The sequence below is a fragment of the Mesoplodon bidens genome (assembly GCF_964165515.1).
Source record: "Mesoplodon bidens genome assembly, chromosome: 10".
Taxonomy (NCBI): domain Eukaryota; kingdom Metazoa; phylum Chordata; class Mammalia; order Artiodactyla; family Ziphiidae; genus Mesoplodon; species Mesoplodon bidens.
In genome coordinates this window covers 32,279,148-32,299,924 of record NC_138172.1, presented here as the reverse complement: position 1 = coordinate 32,299,924, position 20,777 = coordinate 32,279,148, and the positions used below count along the sequence as shown (strand labels likewise).

The following is a 20,777-nucleotide window of genomic DNA, read 5'->3' as shown; positions in this document are numbered from 1 at the left end:
AAGGGAGGGGATGTGGAGTGATTCATTATGAGCCTTTTCTGTACTTTATAATGAGAGATAATGATGGCTTGAATGTAAGTTGTTGGCCATTAAAATGGAGAAGAGTGACATGCTGGCTTTTGTAGGCTTTCTAGAAAAGTGTCAAAATTTACTTTGGTGTTGCATTGGTTGTGTGTAGACTTTCTTTTCAGTAAGTTGCCAGAATTATGCATACATATTTATGACAGAAGAGTTGAAGTGGCTCTCAAGTATGTATTTAACTGCTTAGTTTCCTATTTGATTGCAAACAATTAACTTTAAGTTTTTCTGTCTTTTCCACTAGGACTTAGAAGAACAAAGTCGGTTGATAGCTGCTTCCAGTAGACCAAACCAAGCCAGTAGTGAGGGGCAGTTTGTTGTCCTTAGCAGTAGCCAGTCAGAAGAGAGTGATTTGGGAGAAGAAGGAAAGAAGAGAGAGTCAGAAGCATAAACTTATCCTTACTTTTTGGTTGATATTCGCCCCCCACCCCTTTGAATTTGTTGACAATTTCTGTGGTGAAATGGCACAAGGTAACAACAATGCTGAACTATCAGGGAGACTAAAATTTATATTTGCTTGTTTATTTTAACTTCATTTTTTAAACTACGACTGACCTTGATAACTTAGGTTTGCATTGATTTTTTTTTCCCTTAGAAATAATATACTATGCAGTAACTTCAAATTCCACATGTCTAAAAGAAACCTGTTCATATCCCTGAAGTAGATTGCTGAGGAATTATAGTTGCTCAAGCCTGTTCTTCCTTCAAATTGTGAACTTATTACCTTGCATTGTAATCAGCTGTGACCATAAGAAATCATTTATTCTTCAGCTTCAGATATTCATGGATATGCTCCCTCTCTTTCATTAGGAACAATTGCTGGCAGTGAGGAAGCTTTTGACTGAATAGGTTTAAAATCCTTATACAGATAATTCTACAAGTTTGCAAATATTTTAACAATGTTAAATGTGCAATAGAACTTTTACAAAATAATTAGAGATTTTAGACTTAAGGTTTCAAGTTGTGGCAGGTGGTACTGTTGATTTCAGGGCATTTTCTTGGATTGCTCGCATTTCTCTGATGTACTACACCTGATGCCAGTGGGAAAGAAGCTTAAGTGTCTTCAGTTCAAGATTGCTACAGCCCTTGGCATTTTATTATCACATTCTTAGTTCTCAGGTTGGGACTTGAATTGTTGCTGCAGAGCAGTAATGGTTAAAATAAGATTTTGGAATTTATTAAAAGGGATTTTTTTTTGTTCAAATACATTTTAGATTAGGATTTAACATGTAAAGATATTGTTACAGGATACATTGTATTTTCTGCATTGTGTGAAATAATTTTTATTGAAAATCAAGTGACATTTAGAAAGAAGTTCTATAGCAATTGTTTCCTGCTTAAAAATTCTCAGAATTTAGTTTAAAAATGTAATCTTTTAAATTTCAGACTGATAGCCCACAGTATTTTCATAATTCCATGTTTTTATAAAATACTGATCATCACTTTATATCCGTGAAGGCAAATAATATATGAGAATAGAATAATTTGCACTAATTATTGTAAATACTTGTCCTCTTTAAATAAGTAGAGTGAAAGGTCTAATTCCATGAAAGACTGAAAGGCAATTGAGTGCTTGTTATAGGAGAGTCAACCCAGGAAGGATTTTAACCTGGTGCCAAGGTTAAAATGACATTTCTCTACTGCCTAATTCTGTGTCAAAACTTGATTTTTTTTTTAACTTGGATTTTTAACATTGCTGATAGAAATTATGTTCCTGTGTTTCACATGTAAAAGTATATATGGCCAAGTTAAATATATTGAATAAAATATTTTACAGTCATGCATTTAAAATTTTCAAGAGATTAGCCACTAAGACTAATTTTACAAGGGAAAAGCCTTTTGTTATTTAACATATAGTTTTTTCTTTTTAGTTCTGATTTAGAAATGGCATATAGTTCTCACAATATAGTGTGGGTGTTTCACACTGTATATACATTGTTTTCTGTAGGAACGGGATAGATAATTATATATAGGATCATGATTTTTTTTAGCCATGTGCCAAATGGGAATAATGATTACTTAATCATTATTTTGAAGCCTTATGTTACCACATATAGTAAAAAAGTAGAAATTTATGGAATACTTTTTGAAAAAAGTTTATTTTGTCCTTGCTAAAGGGAATGCTTTCACAGTAGTTTGTGTATCATTCCTTTTGTAGAAATTGAAATTTCTTCTGTGGTCAACATTTGCTTAGTCACAGCAGGTCCTGCTTTTAAGACCTTTTTGAGAATTAGTAAGCTTTTTGTTTCAGTAAGTCTTTTACTATAAAGTTGTCACCTCACTTAGTTCAGGTGTAACTTGTCAGCCACGGTGCAGGGAAGGTGATCAGCATTAGGAGGCAGTTTTACTAGGCTGGTGCTTTGCATGGTAGCGTACTGCTGCCCTTGGTGAGCACTCTGGGTCAAAGTGTAGGCTAAAGTTAAGGGTACTGGCAGACTTAGGGATGCTGGACAGACTTGTGGTTCCTTTTAAGTCATGTTTTGATAGGAATTTCCACAATAACACACCAATGTCCATAGGTCAGACCAAAGTGCTTTCCAGTGCCAAATAGAAGTTATGTGTGGGTTTAACAATTTTAGATGATTCAACTTCTGTTCCATTACTGTAGAACCATATGAACGATTCCATTACTGCAGATACTTAAGGATCAACTTTAATAAATTCTGTGTTTTGTTTAAAGAAGGCTCCCCATGGATTTCTGCGTAATGTTAAAGCTGATCTTTGTTACCCTTTGAAATCCCTTCAAGCTTTTGGATGCTTTGGTGGTGATTGAATTAGATTTTGGGATATCTTTCTCAGACTTGAACTTGCACTTAATGGTTTTAGAAATTAACAAAACTGATTCTTTAAAAGGAAAGAAATTAAGTCTACCTAATTCTGCTAGGCACTCTTGCTACCTATGTCAACAGTACTTTTGTAACTATGGTAGTGAAGTCAATAGATAGGAAACTGATTATTCCTTCCCCCTTGGGAAAACTTGCTAACAAGGGACTAAAACTGTTGCCTTGAACACAGTCCCCAGTCTAGTTTTTGCCATGTCTACAATGATTACTTTGTGTTTAATTTCAAAAGAATTCTCAGATTCCGCAGTCTAGGGGTGGTAAATTTATGTTACTTTTATGCTTGAGGAAAGGATAGTAGAGTGTGCATACCATTCTACATAACATATAATCATATGTGGTAAAGGCATCTGAGTTAATTTTGAGTTATATGTAGGAACTGCAAGTACTTAAGATTTGAATCTTCTTATACCTGCTGACAGACCCTAAGAGCCTGTGTTTTGTAAAACCTCTGCCACCCAAATTAATAAAATGAAAATATTAATATTGGTTTTGATAACAGCCTCGTAGCATTCAAACTGTACTTTAAATATTCAAACACACTGATTGTAGCAAGCAAGCCTTTGACTTTATTTTTATCAAGTTTGGCTTACTTTTCTTTCATGAGATTTTTTCTTCCATATTAATTAATAATACATATTAATTTGAAACTGGAACTATATTATACTTTGTAACTAATCTCTTATGGCTGTACTCGTGTAATTTACTTAGGTTAATATGAGAACTGGGGATTAAGTTATAACTAATGTGCAAAACCACTTTGTATATTTGGTGATTTTGTAATGTAAGTGAATTGGTTCATTCTTATTTCACTGATACTGTTAATCATGCATATACAATTAAAAATTATGCTTCATTTCCCTTTAGAATTAAATTTGAAAAACTCGACTTTATGTAATGGTGGTATACATGTGGAGTGAAGAACTTATTTTTTCATTTTGTCAAAATAAGTATTCGTGACAAGGCTTCAGGAAATATGCTGTTAGGAGATTTTTAATGTATAATAAAGTCCATGATTTTTTTCATAGTCTTTTTTGTATGAAATATTTGATATATACTCTGAATTTTACTTCTCCAAGTAATTTCAAATGATGCTTATAAAACAATTGGACAGGGCTTCCCTGGTGACGCAGTGGTTGAGAGTTTGCCTGCCGATGCAGGGGACACGGGTTCGTGCCCCAGTCCGGGAAGATCCCACATGCCGCGGAGCGGCTGGGCCCGTGAGCCATGGCCGCTAAGCCTGCGCGTCCGGAGCCCGTGCTCCGGAACGGGAGAGGCTGCAACAGTGAGAGGCCCGCATACCGCAAAAAAAAAAAAAAAAAATTGGACATTTTCTTAATCTGTTATGATACTGTTATTACACATCTAACGCTACTGCAATTCCATAACAGCTAAAATGGGAAAAAAAGTCACTTATGTGGAAATAATACTAATTCATATCTAGTGACTTTTTTCCTTTAGAAAAATTAAGAGAATTTTCAATAATTACCCTAGACATGTTACAATGTATACTTGCTATGTTGGGTCCTATTCAAGGAAATTCCTGTAATTTAAAGGGTCAGGTTATTGTGTACACCAGCTTAAGTGGCTTGGGCCTGTAGTTTTAATACTAATGCATATTCGTCCCCGGTGCTCTTTATGGTTTCCTGTAGCACTTACCAAGTTCTGTTCTTCTACTGGCAGTTTGTTTTAATTTGCTTTGAATTTTATAAAATGTATACACTTGTAGAAGGTCCAGGGAGTGGATGAAATTAACTTCAGAATTCTGTAATTTATCTAGGTGCATGTATATCCTAAATATAATTTGTGTATCGACATACATATAATCTAGCACCCATTTATAAACAGACACCACAATTTGATTTAAAAAAAATAAAAACTATTCATGCCAGCTAATTTTGCAAATTTTTTATGTGAAAACTGTATTATTAGTAATTTTAAGTCTGTGCTTACTGAAATAGTCTGTATAGCCATGAATTCCTATATCAGAAATAAATCATATAACTTCAGTTTCCTTAAGAAGGACTATATTATGCTAAAAAAAAAAGTATGCTAAGACTAAACATATAAACATCAAGCTATAACTGACTGGGCCTGTGGTCATCATCCTGCCTCTCTGTTCTCTCTGTTGATGTGCCGTATAATGGTACACAGGTATGGCTGAATGAATGTCTTCTTAGTTTCTTTCCTCACTTCCACATACAGAAACCTGTACTTAAATAAATGCAGCATAGAATATATAGAAATAAAATTTTAAACTAACACCTATAACTGCTTCTATCAGTGAGCCCCTCCTCTGTGTCTAGTAGTGGACTAGGTTCAGTACAGAAATCATAAGCCATCATCCATTTGAAAACACTTTTAGTGATCACATTAACCAATAAATGGCAACCCTTAGCCAGGGTTTTGTAGAAAGAAGGAACGCATGTATCCCATTAATGATGAAATCACAATTGAAGGTTCTCTTTCAATTAACTGAATTACCTCAGTAATGGACTCTGCAAATAAACAGATACTAAGCTGGCCATGGGACTTCTGTACAAGAATAGCTAATTTTAGGGTCATGTACTGGGGTCAATTCTTTATTCATTGCAGTCAATAAGACATTTTATATATGTACTTCTCTATAAGACGGATTACTGTTAAGAATTATCTTGAATTATCAGAGGTAGCATTTATTATTTTGAGCATGTAGAAATGTGAATTTATACATTTAATGTAAGATGAATACAGCATTAGAACTGATGTATCTTAGTTAATTGAAATTTTTACTGTTTGGGTTTTATTTTTACAAAACTGCCTTTCAGAATGCCAGCCATCTGTTGAGAGGCTATGTTCAGAGTGACTTTTTAAAGAATGTAGACTGCATTGAGATTTTAGTTGCTAGGTAAAGTGAGAAATATGAATCAATGTACAAGTCAAATTTTAAGAAAGACATCTGTGGAATTATATACCTTTTCATCCAGAATAGTTTGATTACCAGGTTCCTGTGAAAATTCCTTGTTCATAAAGGTCATATTCTTTGTAAAGGACATATGCCTTTAGACGATTGGGTAACGGAAGAAATGACATGAAGATGGGGCAGCGCAAATGTAAACGTCCCATACACTTCCGGATCTTGAGGCGGCACAAATGTTTCAGGGAGCGAGGGTTTGCTAAAATGAAAAACAGGCACATTATCCAAAAGAAAGAATTGCTTCATTTTTTAGTGATCTTTAGCAAATGTATTCTATACTTAAGCCACCAAGATTTTCATTTGCTGTGACTAAATGGAAAAGTTAATTGGGAAATAGCTTTCCACTTCTCACTGCAGATCTCGTAGCTGTGGTTTCAGAGCCATGTCACGTTAGAGTCAAAGACGCATCAGTTGTGGATCTGGCCTGTGAGACCTAAAGCTCCTACATCTGTGTGTATTAACCCCCTGTCCTGCCCCTTGGGGTCAGGCTAAAAACTAAAATCACACCTGTGGGGAAATTATATGAAAGAAATTCTTCTTAATTTGACTTATGTGCTACTGTGAAAGAATTTGATTTGAAGGGTCATTTAATATCCTCTGTAGCCTTAGACCTTAGCATTTTCTCATCCCTGTTTTTAGTGCCATTTCATAGTTTTTAATTCCTGTGTCTATGGTGTTCTATAGGATCAGAAGAAAAGTATTATCTACCTATATAATAAATAATTACCTCACAGATTTTATCTATTGGGAAATGGTAGTAAGTACAAATTAAGTGTAGTTATAAACGGTAACATTTTTTAGATAGGAATAGTATTTTTCTTGGTTTCTTTAGGTCAAGTTTTAACTGAAGAGAACAATGTTCTACAAAAGAAATAAGAGTTCAGTTAGTATTTTTTGGTAAGAATCGTCAAGAAAGAAAGATACTCACTCAAGATAAAATGGATTTCTGACCAGAGCCTCTGTTTTTGGAGCACAGCTTTCAACTTTGAACAGATCCTAACTTGATCAACATAATCAAGCATCACTCGAACAACCTTTCCAGAGAGATATTGCAGCCATGACAAAGTTATTACTTCGCAGAACTGAGGAAGAAAATCAGAACTATGAAAGTAAATGGAAAACTAAGTATCTGTGGTTTAACACAGTAATCAAAAGAACACTAAACTCGGAGTCAAGAACCAAGGTTTGAAGTTCCTCATTTATAAACTAAGGTGTTGAACAAGAAAATATTTCTTAGCTCTAACATTTGGAAAAATATTTACTACCAAGTCTTCCAAACTTTATAAGATACGAGGGTTTAAAACAGACTATTACATAATATCTTTTATCCCCTTTGGTTGCCCGCATGGGTTTAAAACAGACTGTTACATATCTTTTATCCCCTTTGGTTGCCCGCATGGCTGTCTGGAATAAAGATTACCTTTCCAGCTTCACTTGCATCTAGATGTGGCCATCTGACTAAGTTCAAGCCAATGAGATGTCAATGGAAGTGTGAGCAACTTCCAGAATGCTGTTAAAAGAAGAGCAAGGTGTGTGCTGCTTCCTCCTGCCTGCCTTCCTGCTGGTTGGAATGTGGATGTGAGTTTCTCCTGTGAATCATGGAACCGTCCAATTAGAAGGCTATTTACTCTCGCCTTTATTTATAGGAGAGGGGAGTAAGCCATTTTATTAGAGCCTCTCTTATTTGGGGTTTTCTATCATTCATAACCTATTCCCACTCTGATACTTCAAATGTATGATAGTTTCTGCCTTTAAGTAATTTACATGTCCTTACACAAGATGCCCATGTAAGAAGGCAAATAATACTATATGAAAAGTCAGGAAATAATACAAGATGACATATTGCTTAAATACCAAGTCCTACATTAATCATAACCTAAAAGTAATATACAATATTAAAACATTTTCCTTTTCAGAATTGACTCAAAGTTCTTTCTCCATTTTATTTATATTTTCAGATTTTAATAATATGAATTCAAGTATCTATAGTGCATCTATTGTGTGCTAAGCACAGATCTGTAAGCTGAGGAAAGTGGTGAACAAGAGCTTACATTCATGTATTTGTGGGGAGATACATAATCAGTAAAATATTAAGAATTTCAGAAACTGATAAGTACTATAAAAGAAATGAAAAGCATTAAAGAGAATAATTAGGGAACAGAACTACCTTAGGTAAGATGCATAAGGAAGGGCCTCTTTGAGGAGCTAACACTTGAAATGAGACCTGAAGGGTGGCAGCTATTTGAAAAATCGGGGGAAGAGCTCAAGCTGGGGAAAATAGAAGTGACCAATTAAGTAGGGGGAAAATAGGAGACTATGGTGTGATGACAGCTAAGAGAAAAATGTCTCAAGAAGAAGAGAGTGGTCAACTATATTTATTGTGATCCTTTTTTCATCAAAATGTGACCAAAGAAAACCATTAATCAAATGTTAGAGCCAAAAATCTAGGGGTACAAGTATAAGGAACCCAGAAACATTTTAGCTAGATCACTCACTTCTTCAAAGAAAAAGCATAACTGGTATATAAGGCTGCATTTATTTTTCACAGCCTTGTTCAGATGTTGCTTCATTTGTGAAACTCCCTAACTAGAGTTAAATCACTTTTTCCTCTAAACTGTTTCTATACCTTTTACATCTTTCTACTATCATGTTTATTTTATCATATATTTATCATATTAAAATCTTTCCCTCCATGAGCTTCTGGAGGGGATGGAGTTTTATCTTTTGCTGTAGTTCAGGGCCACGGATAATGACTACATAGGGTGACACAGCCGATACTGTGCACTTACCATAGTATCTTTGATAACTGTAGATGTCCAGCCTTCAAAAGTATAGAAAGGATGAGCTTTGTCTCCATGAGGACAATCAAAGCATCGCTCTGTGTCATACCCATAATTCAACAGCATCCTGAGCATGACTTCATCTTTCAGCGTGTATTGAAGCGCTGATGGGAAATGTAAAGGGTTGACTTTGCAGAAGTAATTAACGTTGGCCCCATGCCTTAGCAGCAGGCTTATCAGCTCATAGTTGCCCATCCTTAGGGCTATCTGGAGGCAGTTAACTGGGTCTTGATTAGGCAGAGCTCCAGCACTCAGAAGCAGCTTAACTGAAGAGAGGTCACCATTTGATACAGCAAAATACAAAGCTGACTTCCTGTGGTCATCATAGTGTTTGCGAATTCTCTGATCTAGCATGAAATTTACATCAAATCCAGCCTGGATGAGAAGTTCCAGGCATTTGGGGTGTGCTCCTGCTGCTGCACAGTGAACTGGACTGATGCCACTCCGCTTAATGGCAGCAAAATCCGTGACTGGAACCAAAATCTTTAGAGCTCTGAGAAAGAATTTCAAAGTGCATTAAAAAATAGTTTTTGTTAAGATGCTGCATTGACCTGTATATGATTGCTTTATACTAGCACTGGATGGTATTAGTGTCAGTTGGTATTTAGACACTCCAACAAAAAAAAGCATAGTCCTGCATCCAAAAACTCAGATACCACGTAAAGTTAAATGAAACTAAGGTGTAGATATAAAACTCAGAATTACCCCAGTCAGTGAAACCTGAGGCTCCCCATATTGCCAAACGACCTGAAAATAAAATAGTTTTATGTCTCTTCAGGGTCTACAGAGGATGTCTGAATTTACCACTTTCTAGCTGGTCAAGAGTTTCTCACCTTTAAAAGGGGTGTTGGAGTTGTAGGATCAGAGATGAAGAATATAAAATTCCCAGAAGCTGCCCCCCCTCCAAAACCCCATAGCTATTACTATTTCTATTATTTGCAATAATGTAGTTGAACTTACAACAAGTGGCCTCTGTCGGCTGCCACATGAATGGGCAGGTGGCCTGAATTCTTAGGGATGTTGGCATCAGCTCCATACTCTAGCAGGAGAGTCACAGAGTCTGGATTTCCTCCACTAGCTGCTTCAAGTAAGATGGAAGAAGAATCAGAGGCCTGACCAAGAGCATTAGCTCCTAGGAGGAGAAAGAGTGATGTTATGCAAAGAGTCTTTTCCACCATATTGCTTAAGTATTCTTAAAAGTGTACCACCACTACCAAAAAGCAATTATTGAGCAGCTACTTTAGCAAAACACTAAGAATCAAAGACATAAAGTATGTACCTCCTGTCTCAGACAGTTTACAAACTAGTTGGAGAGAGAAATGGTGTAAGCAGTCTCTAAGTTATAAGTAGGTTGGCTTTCAGAGTAATTTTATGTTATTTGTTTCTAACTTAAATATCCCAGGAGAAGTAATTTTATAGAAGATGGTTTTATTTCCAGACCAGCATACAAAAGCTCGCTTACCTCATAACACACTATAAGATGGTACTAACAATCCTATTGAACTATGTCACCATGACATCTAATGAAGATCTTACGGTGGAAAAGCTCATTTGTTCTGTTTTAACTTGTTCCTAGGAGACTGTTCATACTAAGAAACACTGGCTGTTTTTAGTTGAAGATAGGGACTGCTGATAGTTAAAAGGGTATATTGTAGTACCCTGTAAGCTAAGTGCTGTGTGAGTGGTGTGGATAATAAGAGTACAGATACACGCTGTCTTCTTGAAGATCTCAGGGCTGGGGTTGTGAGCAGGGCTGGGAGGTGAAGGAAGGAGGAAGGAATTTGGGGTCAGTTGTGGAAGGCCTCTCAGTAAAGGCTTTGAAGAAAGAGTAGCATTCGAATGGACAAAAGAAAAGGAGGAGGGCCTCCCTGGTGGCGCAGTGGTTGAGAGTCCGCCTGCCGATGCAGGGGATACGGGTTCGTGCCCCGGTCTGGGAGGATCCCATATGCCGCGGAGCGGCTGGGCCCGTGAGCCATGGCCGCTGGGCCTGCGCATCCGGAGTCTGTGCTCCGCAACGGGAGAGGCCACAACAGTGAGAGGCCCGCATACCGCAAAAAGAAAAAAAAAAACAAAACAAAAAAGAAAAGGAGGACACTCTGGGCACCTTCACAACTCATATAAAAAAGATATAGTGACTTTAGTGTGGACTCCATAATCTTCAGAATATAAGGACTCTAATATTTATTGACTTTCTTGCATGTGTAAGCAGTAAGCCAAAGCCCATTTATGGTGTATGTTGGCTCATCAGAGTCATTTGTTCTTCTCTGTTCTTTATTTTGGCAATATCATCCACATACAAATTCTATTTCAATATATTATTCCTAATTTATATGGTGTCATTGTGCTTTTCATGGAATGGCACTCTATTGCTGTTTTAACTTGGAGGAAGTTGAAAGATCTTTCTTCATGGAAAAGATTATGATGAATCAGATCTCAGTCTAAAAGCTCATATAGTTTTAGATGCAAAACTCCAGACTCAAGTGGAGTTGTACAGTGGGAGGAGAGATGAAAGTGACTTCAGTCTTTGGAAAATTATGTCCCCTCCTTACAACTGCAGAATGGGGTACCCAAATGATGCCATTCATTGAATAATCCATCTTGAAAATGAATTCCTAGAAGACAGATTATCTTCTCTATGTTCTGGAAGGAATCCATAAAATGATTCCTATAGAAGAATTCTCACTGTAGCATTTGATGAGGAATAATCCATTTTAGGTGGGTGTTCTCTTAGTGAAAGTTCTGCATAGAACTATGAGAAATCTATTATATGCACCAGGTTTTTTCTTTTACTGAAGAACTTACTCACATTTTTTGCTAATACACATAATATATGTCCTGATTATCATCACTCAATTAAATAACCCCTTCCTGCATATTTTTGTCTAATTGAAAAATTTATAAATAGATTAAAATTTTTTTTTTTTTTGCAGTACATGGGCCTCTCACTGCTGTGGCCTCTTCCGCTGCGGAGCACAGGCTCTGGACGCGCAGGCTCAGCGTCCAGGACTCACTGGCCCAGCCGCTCCACAGCATGCGGGACCCTCCCGGACCGGGGCACGAACCCGTGTCCCCTGCATCGGCAGGCGGACTCTCAACCACTGCGCCACCAGGGAAGCCCATATTAAAATATTTTGAAAATTAAAAAAAAAAAAGAATATAGTGGCTCCCCCAGAACCCCATTCCTAGAATGCATTAAGAAATATCTAATAAGCCCCCAGGTAATGAGTACTCACTATGTGCTGGTTTCTTTATGTATGTAATAATTTCTAAACTTCACAACAACCCTAGGAAGTAGATGCTAATATCTTCATTTTAAAGATGAAGAAACTGAGTTTCATTGAGATTAAATTACTTCACCAGAGATGCACAACTAGTAAGCAAGGTAGTCGGGATTCATGTACAGGTGGACCAGACCCAGGTGCTATTTCTATGATGCCATGTTGCCACTCTAGCAATGCAGGGTAATAAAGTAATGTGATTTGGAATGAGACAGATGTGGGTTCAAAGCTTGGCTCTTCTATTTAGTAGCTATGTGCAAATGACTGTAAAAGGGGCTTACCTAAGGGAAATGCTCCCTCACTGACCTCACTAAGGTCAACCGATACTGGTTTCTTTGAAAGGTTATGGATTTAAAATCTGTCGCCTCTCCTGTTTCTTTATATTTTAATCAATGATCTACACAAAAGGTTGCTCTTTTTGTGTAGATGAAGGATCCAGTGTTTACTTTGTTATTCCAGCTAATGACTTTAGACATCTCTGGTATCACTCATTTAAAACATTTTACTTAAAATGTCTTATGGCCATTGATTGGGAACTAGCCTCCCCTATATGATAGGAAAGATTTAGGTAAGTCTAAAAAGCAGAAAGTTGTTTTTAAATGTAGGAGTCCCTGCAGTCTAGAAAATTGGACACCAGGACTGTCTATTGTTAGAGAAAGAAATAAGACTTCTGGATACAAATGGGGAGGAGAATAAAGAAGATAATTCTAATACTGGGACTTTATTAAATCTTGGTAAAGATTTGCTTCTTCGAAAAAAATCTTTAGATATTACACTGCTTCTTCTAACAGTGTCATCAATGAGGGTCTCCTCAAAGACAGTTCTCTGAGCCAGGATCTCTGCCAGTTAAACCAGGATCTAAGATGGCCACAGCTATAGCACGGGTGGCAGGGGAGGGCGTGTTTGAAGGGAAGTTCTACAACTGGTACCATCCCTGACCCTCACTTTCCTCAAGGGTAAAATGAGGATAATGCCTACCTCACAGGGTTTGTAGAAGATTATTTGAGGTAAAATAAGTAGCTTAATACCTGGTGCTTAGGAAGTACTCAATACATATAAATTGCCTTCCCCTTCTCTCAGAGTTTTGTTTATTACTAGAGGGGAGAACTGGGACCCAAAGAGAAGAAATCAGGAAGAATTTCCTAACAACTTAATTCATCTGGTAACAGGTTGGACTGCCTCATAACTTAGCTTAAGCAGAGACAACGCGAAGGGGATGTTGTGGATTGTTTCATTCTATGAATCTAGAAAAGAACAACACCACACAAAAAATTAAACGAAAAACAACCATCCTCTTAACATGGTCAGGGTACATTAAGTAAAAGAGTAAGCTGCGTCCTAGTAATTTTAGGGAAACTGCTTCACAGCAAATAAGAAATATTCAATCCCTATTTTAGGCTCTTTCAGTAGCTAATATTAACACACACTTCAATAAAATATTAAATTAGGCTTAAATAAAATGTTAACTTCTATTATACTGAAGCTCTCCATAAAGAGGAGAATGCTTAGGTCATGTTATCCTTTAGCAGTGTGCTGACTGTATAGGAAAATCTTGCCTTTCTGCAGTAACAGTTCCATGATTTTAGTGTGTCCACTTTGGGCAGCAAGAGCAAGAGGAGTGAATCCGTAGGAGCTCTTTGGGTCAGGGTGGGCCCCAGAAACCAGCAGGAGCTTCACTATGTCCCGTCTGCCCAGTCTGGCTGCTTCGTGGAGAGCTGTCCTCTCATTGGCACACCGCAGATTGACATCTGCTCCACGGCTGATCAGCAAGGCGGCCATATTGTAGGAGTCCTGTAGAACAGCTGGGAGATTAGAAGTGAGGGAGGTATCATGTTCAACCGGAAATTAAGGCCAGAGTATCAGATCAGCTAGTTTCCCTCAGGCTTCTTAAGGAGTTCTTCCTACCTATCTCCCATGTACCAGCATTTGGTGTTTAGGAAACGGATTGTAAAATGAGGCATATATCAAATAATATTAATAGTGTTTTACATCAATAGGCTATTTTCTTTTCTGTAAACCATGACCAATTATTCATTGTCTGTTGGCTGCTTATGTGGCTGAAAAAGAAAGTTTTCATTTATCATCTTTATGTTCTCAAGAAAATGGGAACTTAAGTACCTAGTACAGTCCTAGAAATATTTGTAGCTGCTTTACATGAAGAAAAATGAAAACAGCAATAATTAGGAAATAATTTTTAACCACATTTTGTTAACCAATATTCTCTAATTGGCATTTCTGCATTTATGCTGTTAATTTGCATTGGATGATAATCTTTAGTCCTTCAAGATTCTAGAGCACCTTAATTTATCCATCTCCCTATCCATTTGCTAATTGTTGGCACCAACTGTGTCTGGGGAATCTTGCTAGGTGTTAGACACTGAATCAGTATGAATTCTGCTCACAACCATTTATAATGTGCCATATAAAGGGCTATAATTGCACTAAGACTAGAAATATAGAGCGCCAAGAGTGTTGGGTCTTTTTTAATTCATTGAGCTGGCACTTTGTGTGCTCTTTCATTTTGGAAAGATGAAACACGTCCTTTGTTTTAGGAAATAATTTTCTTGACTTGTCTCATTGACGGTATATTGCCTCTATTTTGTCTGTTCTCTTTCTACCATTCCTATTACTCACATGTTGCTCCTCTTCAGTTATCATCCTAGTTCTCTCAGTTATTCTTCTTACCGATTTTTCATTTCTTATCTTCTTCTTCTGGAAGCTTTCCTAACTTTATCTCCTCGCATTTGAGTTTTTTTAAATTTCTGCCGTCATATATTTAATTTTCAAGAGTGTTTTTTGTTTTGTTCTTCATTTTTTTTAGTAGTGTCCTGCTATTTCATTAATTTTCATTGATTTCTCTAAGGAAATTAATGATAATTTCCCCCTACCTTTTATTTTCCCCTAAATAATCTGTTTCCTCCAAGTTGTTTATCTTTGTTTGTTGAAGACTTTCCTCAGATAGTCCTTGGATGTCTGCTCATGATTAAGAGCTGGGGACTAAAAATCTGCCTGGAAATTCTAAACATTGACTGTGGTCTTAAGTGTAGGTTAATATGCCTGGGCTATTTTTTGGGGAACCTCCAGTTTTAGTATTTTTAGTTCTTTCTCTTTGAGCTGATTAGATTCTCCAAAGAAGCCTCCTCTTGGAGGGTGAAGTTCTAGCTGCCGGCTTTCTAGAATTTGGTGACGAACTGGGAGGTCTCAGCCTATGTGCTTAATTCCTCCAGTGTTTTCAATCCAGTACTCTTGCCCTTGCCAAATAACCCCCAGTCCAGAGAGCCTTTGCTCACACTATTCAGATAAAAAACTTCCAAAATTCTGCTGGTTGGGGGAAGAGTCTGACCCAGCAGGGTGGATTGAGAGAAGTGATCTAGATACCTGACTACTTGTTTCTTAATAGTTTTCAACCAATTTTTCTATTTTAGCTGCCCATCCTTCATCCCTGCTCCATGAGGTAACTATAGCCAACAATTTCCAGGTCTTTTGATATAACTGTGCTGGTTTTTGGCTTTCCCCACTCCAATTTAAGATTTGGCTTTCTTGACACTTACTACTCATCCATCTGCTCTTCTGATTTTTTAAAAATCATGTTATTGTTGTCTCCTCTTCCATTCTTCCCATTCTTTGTATCTTAACCCTTTAAAACACTTGATGAACTGTAATCCTCCTGAAGACTCAGGAGGCAGCAAAATTAGTTCACTCATATTTAATCTGCCATCTTTACCCAACCATTGGCTGCTTCTTCCTACTCTGCTCCTCTCCTATATTTTTTATACCAGAATTAACTTGTTCAACTGAGGTACCATGTAAAAATGATCAGCTCATAATTGGGCAGAGACTTTGCCTCAGGCCACCTCACAGGCTAGCCTATATAAAGCTTCTTGAGGGTCAGGTACCCATGTGTGGTTATTTGGCACCAGAGTGACAGTGCTGCAACTATGCACAAGAAACTGCCTTTGAAACCTGTGGGCCTGGAGGACACTCAGAGCCACAGACTGTTCTCTAGAGCTAACGTGTTAATTTACCTGTAAGAAGAGGAGAATTGCCTTCGACATTCTTGGCATTTGGATTGCAGCCATTGAGAAGAAGAAAACAGACATTTTCTAAGAGGCAATTTCTGACAGCCAAAAAAAGTGGTGTTTCACCATTGTGGGTGGTTTGCTCCCACACACTGGGTTTTGAAGCTGAAATAAATCCATTAGACCACACAGATTAAGATACAGAAATAAATTTTAAATTTATTTCTCAGAAGCATCAATAAGAGTTATAAAGGGAGTTTACCTTTCAGGGTTATTTCCAAAATGTTCTTATTTAATTGCACTGCAGCCTTATGGAGAGGAAGCCAGCCTAACTCATCTGCTTCATCAAAAGCGGAATGGTACTTGGTCAACCCTGACAATACATCTTCCTTACCTATTAACAAGTCAAATGAGGACATATTCACATTTGGCACATATACAAGGCAGCCCATACTGCTTCTGAATTCCATCATCAAGGTTAGTGCATGAGACAACAGTATTCTAGCACTACCTTTAATGAAAGACAAATTTAAATGACATAGGACAAACAAGCAGTAAGGCCTTTCATCTAGCATTCCATACCACCTGGACCTGTGAATACCTGTCATCTTGTTACATACAGAAAACAGCTCTGTCCACCGAGGAGCCCAGGAGCTGTTTGCTAAGTTTTGCTGAAGTAGTTTCTCTCAGGAAAGGCCCCATCAGACTCTTGACAATTAGCTGTTGACCCCATAGTGTTCGGCACTTGGGAGATCCTGCTTCTAGGCTTCCTGAACTTAGAGGGGAAATGCTACCAGTTGTCACCATCACATCTTACCACAAGTTGAAGGGGATAGAATAGGAAGAGTACTTAACTGTCTCTATTGTTTCAACTATCCTCTTACAGTCTGCAATCAAAAAGCTGCAGAGAAAAAACATATGAATGTAATTCCAAAACTGAGGAAAAAACTAAGGCATTTGATAAAACAAAAGGAAAGGGTAAAGGCAATAGTAGTTAACCAGGAATGAACTCATATGAGGCAATGACTGAGGCATAATAGAAATACTTCAAAACGCAAGAGGGAGGAGATATGGGGATATATGTATATGTATAGCTGATTCACTTTGTTATAAAGCAGAAGCTAACACACCATTGTAAAGCAATTATACTCCAATAAAGATGTTTCAAAAATAAATAAATAAAAGATATATGTATATATATTCAGAAAAAAAAGAAGAAAAACGTAGTATGGCCCTTAATGTGTTCCAGGGAAACTCCCCTCCCATATGTCTTCCCTCGTCAGCTTCTTTAGGGCAAGAATTGTGAGAGCCTGGATCACAGTTAGCCTTCAATCAGTGTCTGCTGAACTGAATCAAACATGCCTAGGACTGAAATGTCACATTGTTACATGGTAAAATTTAAATGGCCACTCTATAATGTCAATGATTCCAGCAAAAATTATTATTTAAAAAAATAGTAAATAATCATGGTGTAAGTTTTAAGAAATATTCATGGTCAGAATCTGTATTCAAAAAACACAATTAGCAGTTTTTTTTTTTTTTTTTTTGCGGCACGCGGGCCTCTCACTGTCGTGGCCTCTCCCGTTGCGGAGCACAGGCTCCGGACGCGCAGGCTCAGCGGCCATGGCTCACGGGCCCAGCCGCTCCGCGGCATGTGGGATCTTCCCAGACCGGGGCACGAACCCGCGTCCCCTGCATCGGCAGGCGGACTCTCAACCACTGCGCCACCAGGGAAGCCCAGCAGTTTTTTAAGTAATATTTTTATTAAAATATTTAAAATTTTAAAGCTCAACTTATAAATCTTATATTATTTTTAAATCTAGTAAATAAGGATTGTCACCTTCCCTTTTTTGATTATTCAATGAACCCAGCTTGAAAAAAATAAATTCCCTTAGACAATCTGTCCTGCTTAAAATTTAGTCAATCTCCCTATCTTAAAGTCAACTGATTAGCAACCTTAATTCCATCTGCAGCCTTAATTCTCCATTGCCATGTAAGGTTACATATCCACAGGTTCTGGGGATTAGGACTTGGACATCTTTTGGTGAGGGGGAACTTTATTGCTCCTGTTTCAAGTATATTCTATTTTCCTAATTCCTTCAAGTGCCTGATCAAATCAGCAAGCCTTGCTAAGTATCATACAATTCTTGCAAGTCTAATGACTGAAATTTATAATTGTAGTCAATTTTAATTTCTTTGAAACATTTCAGTACTCTTAATAAAATCTCTTACGACTTTCAACCTAAAATCATGACTTCAAAGTTAATCACAAGGTTTAATCACAAGGTTAATACAACCGGTAACTCAATGAAATCCAATTTCTTTACAAAACTTTTAACTATTTAAAGATTATTCCTAAATTTAACATAAAAGTGTAGGAATAGTGTAGTAAAGAATGCAGACTCTGGGGCTTCCCTGGTGGTGCAGTGGTTGAGAATCTGCCTGCTAATGCAGGGGACACGGGTTCAAGTCCTGGTCTGGGAGGATTCCACATGCCGTGGAGCAACTAGGCCCGTGAGCCACAACTACTGAGCCTGCGTGTCTGGAGCCTGTGCTCCGCAACAAGAGAGGCCGCGATAGTGAGAGGCCCGCGCACCGCGATGAATAGTGGCCCCCGCTTGCCACAACTAGAGAAAGCCCTCGCACAGAAACAAAGACCCAACACAGAAAAAAATTAATTAATTAATTAAAAAACTCTTACCCCCAACATCTTCTTAAAAAAAAAAATTTATAAGAATGCAGACTCTGAAGCCAGGCTGCCTGGCTCTTAACTTACTAGCTCTGTGACCTTGGGTAAGTCATTTAATTTCTCTATGCTATGCCTCAGTCGCCTCATCTCTAAATGGGGAAAATAATAGTACCTACCACATAGAGAGGTAATGAGAATTAGAATTTAAATGAGTTAATACATATTTATGAAATGCTCAGAATAGTGTGGCACACAGTGATCACTCCATGAGTATGTTACTTAAAAAAAATTACTGTAGGTTTGATATACTCCAAAATCTCTGTATTTAATTACAAAATCTCTTGGGGTTAAAACACATTTATCCCATTTTACCTCCATCAGGCAAATAGAGGTCATCATCCCAAGAAAATGGGTTTAATACCCCTGAAAAATAATTGTAACTACTCAGGGGCTTGAAGTTGCTGATCACCCAGAGAGCATTTGACTAGCTGTGCTTGGCTGCAGACAGCCCATACCCAGGGCAATTCTCTTACTCCACTGAGGGATCCATGGGGTCCTTTTCTAGTGTTGTCATACCAGAACTCTGAGCTCACACCCTTCAGAAGGGGTTAGTCTCTTCTGGGTTTAAGTTTACATAATTACTCCTTTTGATTTGAGTAGATTAAAGACTTTACCCTACTAAGGTTTCTGTGTCTTGGTTGGATTTATGTATTTCCTTAGCTCCCCAAAGACAAGATGCATTAGTGTTCTCTAGTCTTACGTATCCTCATGTATTTCTTCTTTCTGATTTCTCATCTGCCTCTCCTCACCCATATTTACTAGTAACCTCCTCCAACTATTTTCTTTCTTTTTTTAAATTAATTTTTATTGGAGTATGGTTGCTTTACAATGTTGTGTTAGCCTCCACTGCGCTACAAAATGAATCAGCCATATACATACAGATATCCCCTCCCTTTTGGACTTCCCTCCGATTTAGATTACCACAGTGCATTAGGTAGAGTTCCCTGTGCTATAAAGTATGTTCCTATCAGTTGTCTATTTTATACATAGTATCAATAATATCAATGTGTCAATTCCAGTCTCCCAATCCCTCCCTCCCCACCCCCTTCCCCTTTGGTATCCATACATTTGTTCTCTATGTCTATGTCTGTATTTCTGCTTTGCACATAAGGTCACTGATACCATTTTTCTAGATTCCACATACATGCGTTAATATTGATACTTGTTTTTCTCTTTCTGACTTACTTCACTCTGTGTGACAGTCTCTAGGTCCATCCATGTCTCTACAAATGACCCAATTTTGTTCCTTTTTATGGCTAAGTAATATTCCATTGTATATATGTGCCACATCTTCTTTATCCACTCCTCTGTTGATGGACATTTAGGTTGCTTCCATGTACTGGCTATTATTTTCTTTACTGCCTGATTAAATTCTGAATTATTTCCAAATTTCTCCTGTCTAGTCACACATCAAGTCTCATAGATATTCAGCTCCTTGGATTCTGACCCTCTCTTCTGTTTTTGTCACAACACTAGCATCGTGCTTATGACAAGGCTCAAATGTTGAATACTTATACTACGTTGCCAGTGAGATACCATTACCTCTCATCTTCAGGTGACGGCTGTGTAGTTTCCAGCTTGTGAATATCCTGTAAACTCTGTTGAATGATGAGCTGGGTGTCAAACGCATCATCTATGTCTTCATCACTGGTGTAATTATCCATGTGAAATGCAGACAGATTTACTTTAAAGTCAAAATGAATTAAAAATATTTTTCCAGTTGTGAAAGATTATCAACTGATTAAAATTATAAATGAAATTCAGAAAACTAAAAAATTAATAAGATTGATAAATGAAAAGTGCAAAATTTAGAACACAAAATATTCATTAAAAAAATTTTTGAAAACCCCAGTTTTCTGAACTGACACAGATTCAACATAAATTAGAAGTTTTCCATGAGCAGCCATCTACTTAAAGCTTATTCAGGAAACACAACCTTTCATATAAAACTTAGGTCAGTGCCATTGTAACTATGAAAATGTTCATATCAATCTATTTTAAACTTGGCTTATGAGTT

At 37.4% G+C, this 20,777-nt stretch overlaps 2 protein-coding genes across 4 annotated transcripts in view; one reads left to right on the top strand and one right to left on the bottom strand.

The window, feature by feature from the left end:
• APPL1 (adaptor protein, phosphotyrosine interacting with PH domain and leucine zipper 1) overlaps window positions 1-3,945 on the top strand; it is a 34,194-nt gene extending 30,249 nt beyond the window's left edge. For both annotated transcript variants that reach the window (XM_081245228.1, XM_081245227.1), the window contains one exon: window positions 323-3,945. In XM_081245228.1, coding sequence (XP_081101354.1) covers window positions 323-469 — 147 coding nt within the window. In that variant the 3' untranslated portion in view covers window positions 470-3,945. The remainder of the gene's footprint in view (window positions 1-322) is intronic.
• A 1,858-nt stretch (window positions 3,946-5,803) lies between these two features.
• On the bottom strand, window positions 5,804-20,439 carry ASB14 (ankyrin repeat and SOCS box containing 14; the record flags this gene model as incomplete). 2 transcript variants are annotated; one of them, XM_081245229.1, is made up of 9 exons in its annotated part: window positions 5,804-6,073; window positions 6,803-6,956; window positions 8,664-9,207; window positions 9,675-9,846; window positions 13,549-13,794; window positions 16,018-16,176; window positions 16,274-16,405; window positions 16,866-16,912; window positions 20,303-20,424. In XM_081245229.1, the coding sequence occupies 9 exons, from the start codon at window positions 20,422-20,424 to the stop codon at window positions 5,895-5,897; spliced, it is 1,755 nt and encodes a 584-aa protein (XP_081101355.1). In that variant the 3' UTR covers window positions 5,804-5,894. The 2 variants fall into 2 exon arrangements, with proteins under 2 accessions (XP_081101355.1, XP_081101356.1); XM_081245230.1 differs by lacking the exon at window positions 16,866-16,912 and having other exon boundaries at window positions 16,274-16,464; window positions 20,303-20,439.
• Window positions 20,440-20,777: the final 338 nt, after the last annotated feature.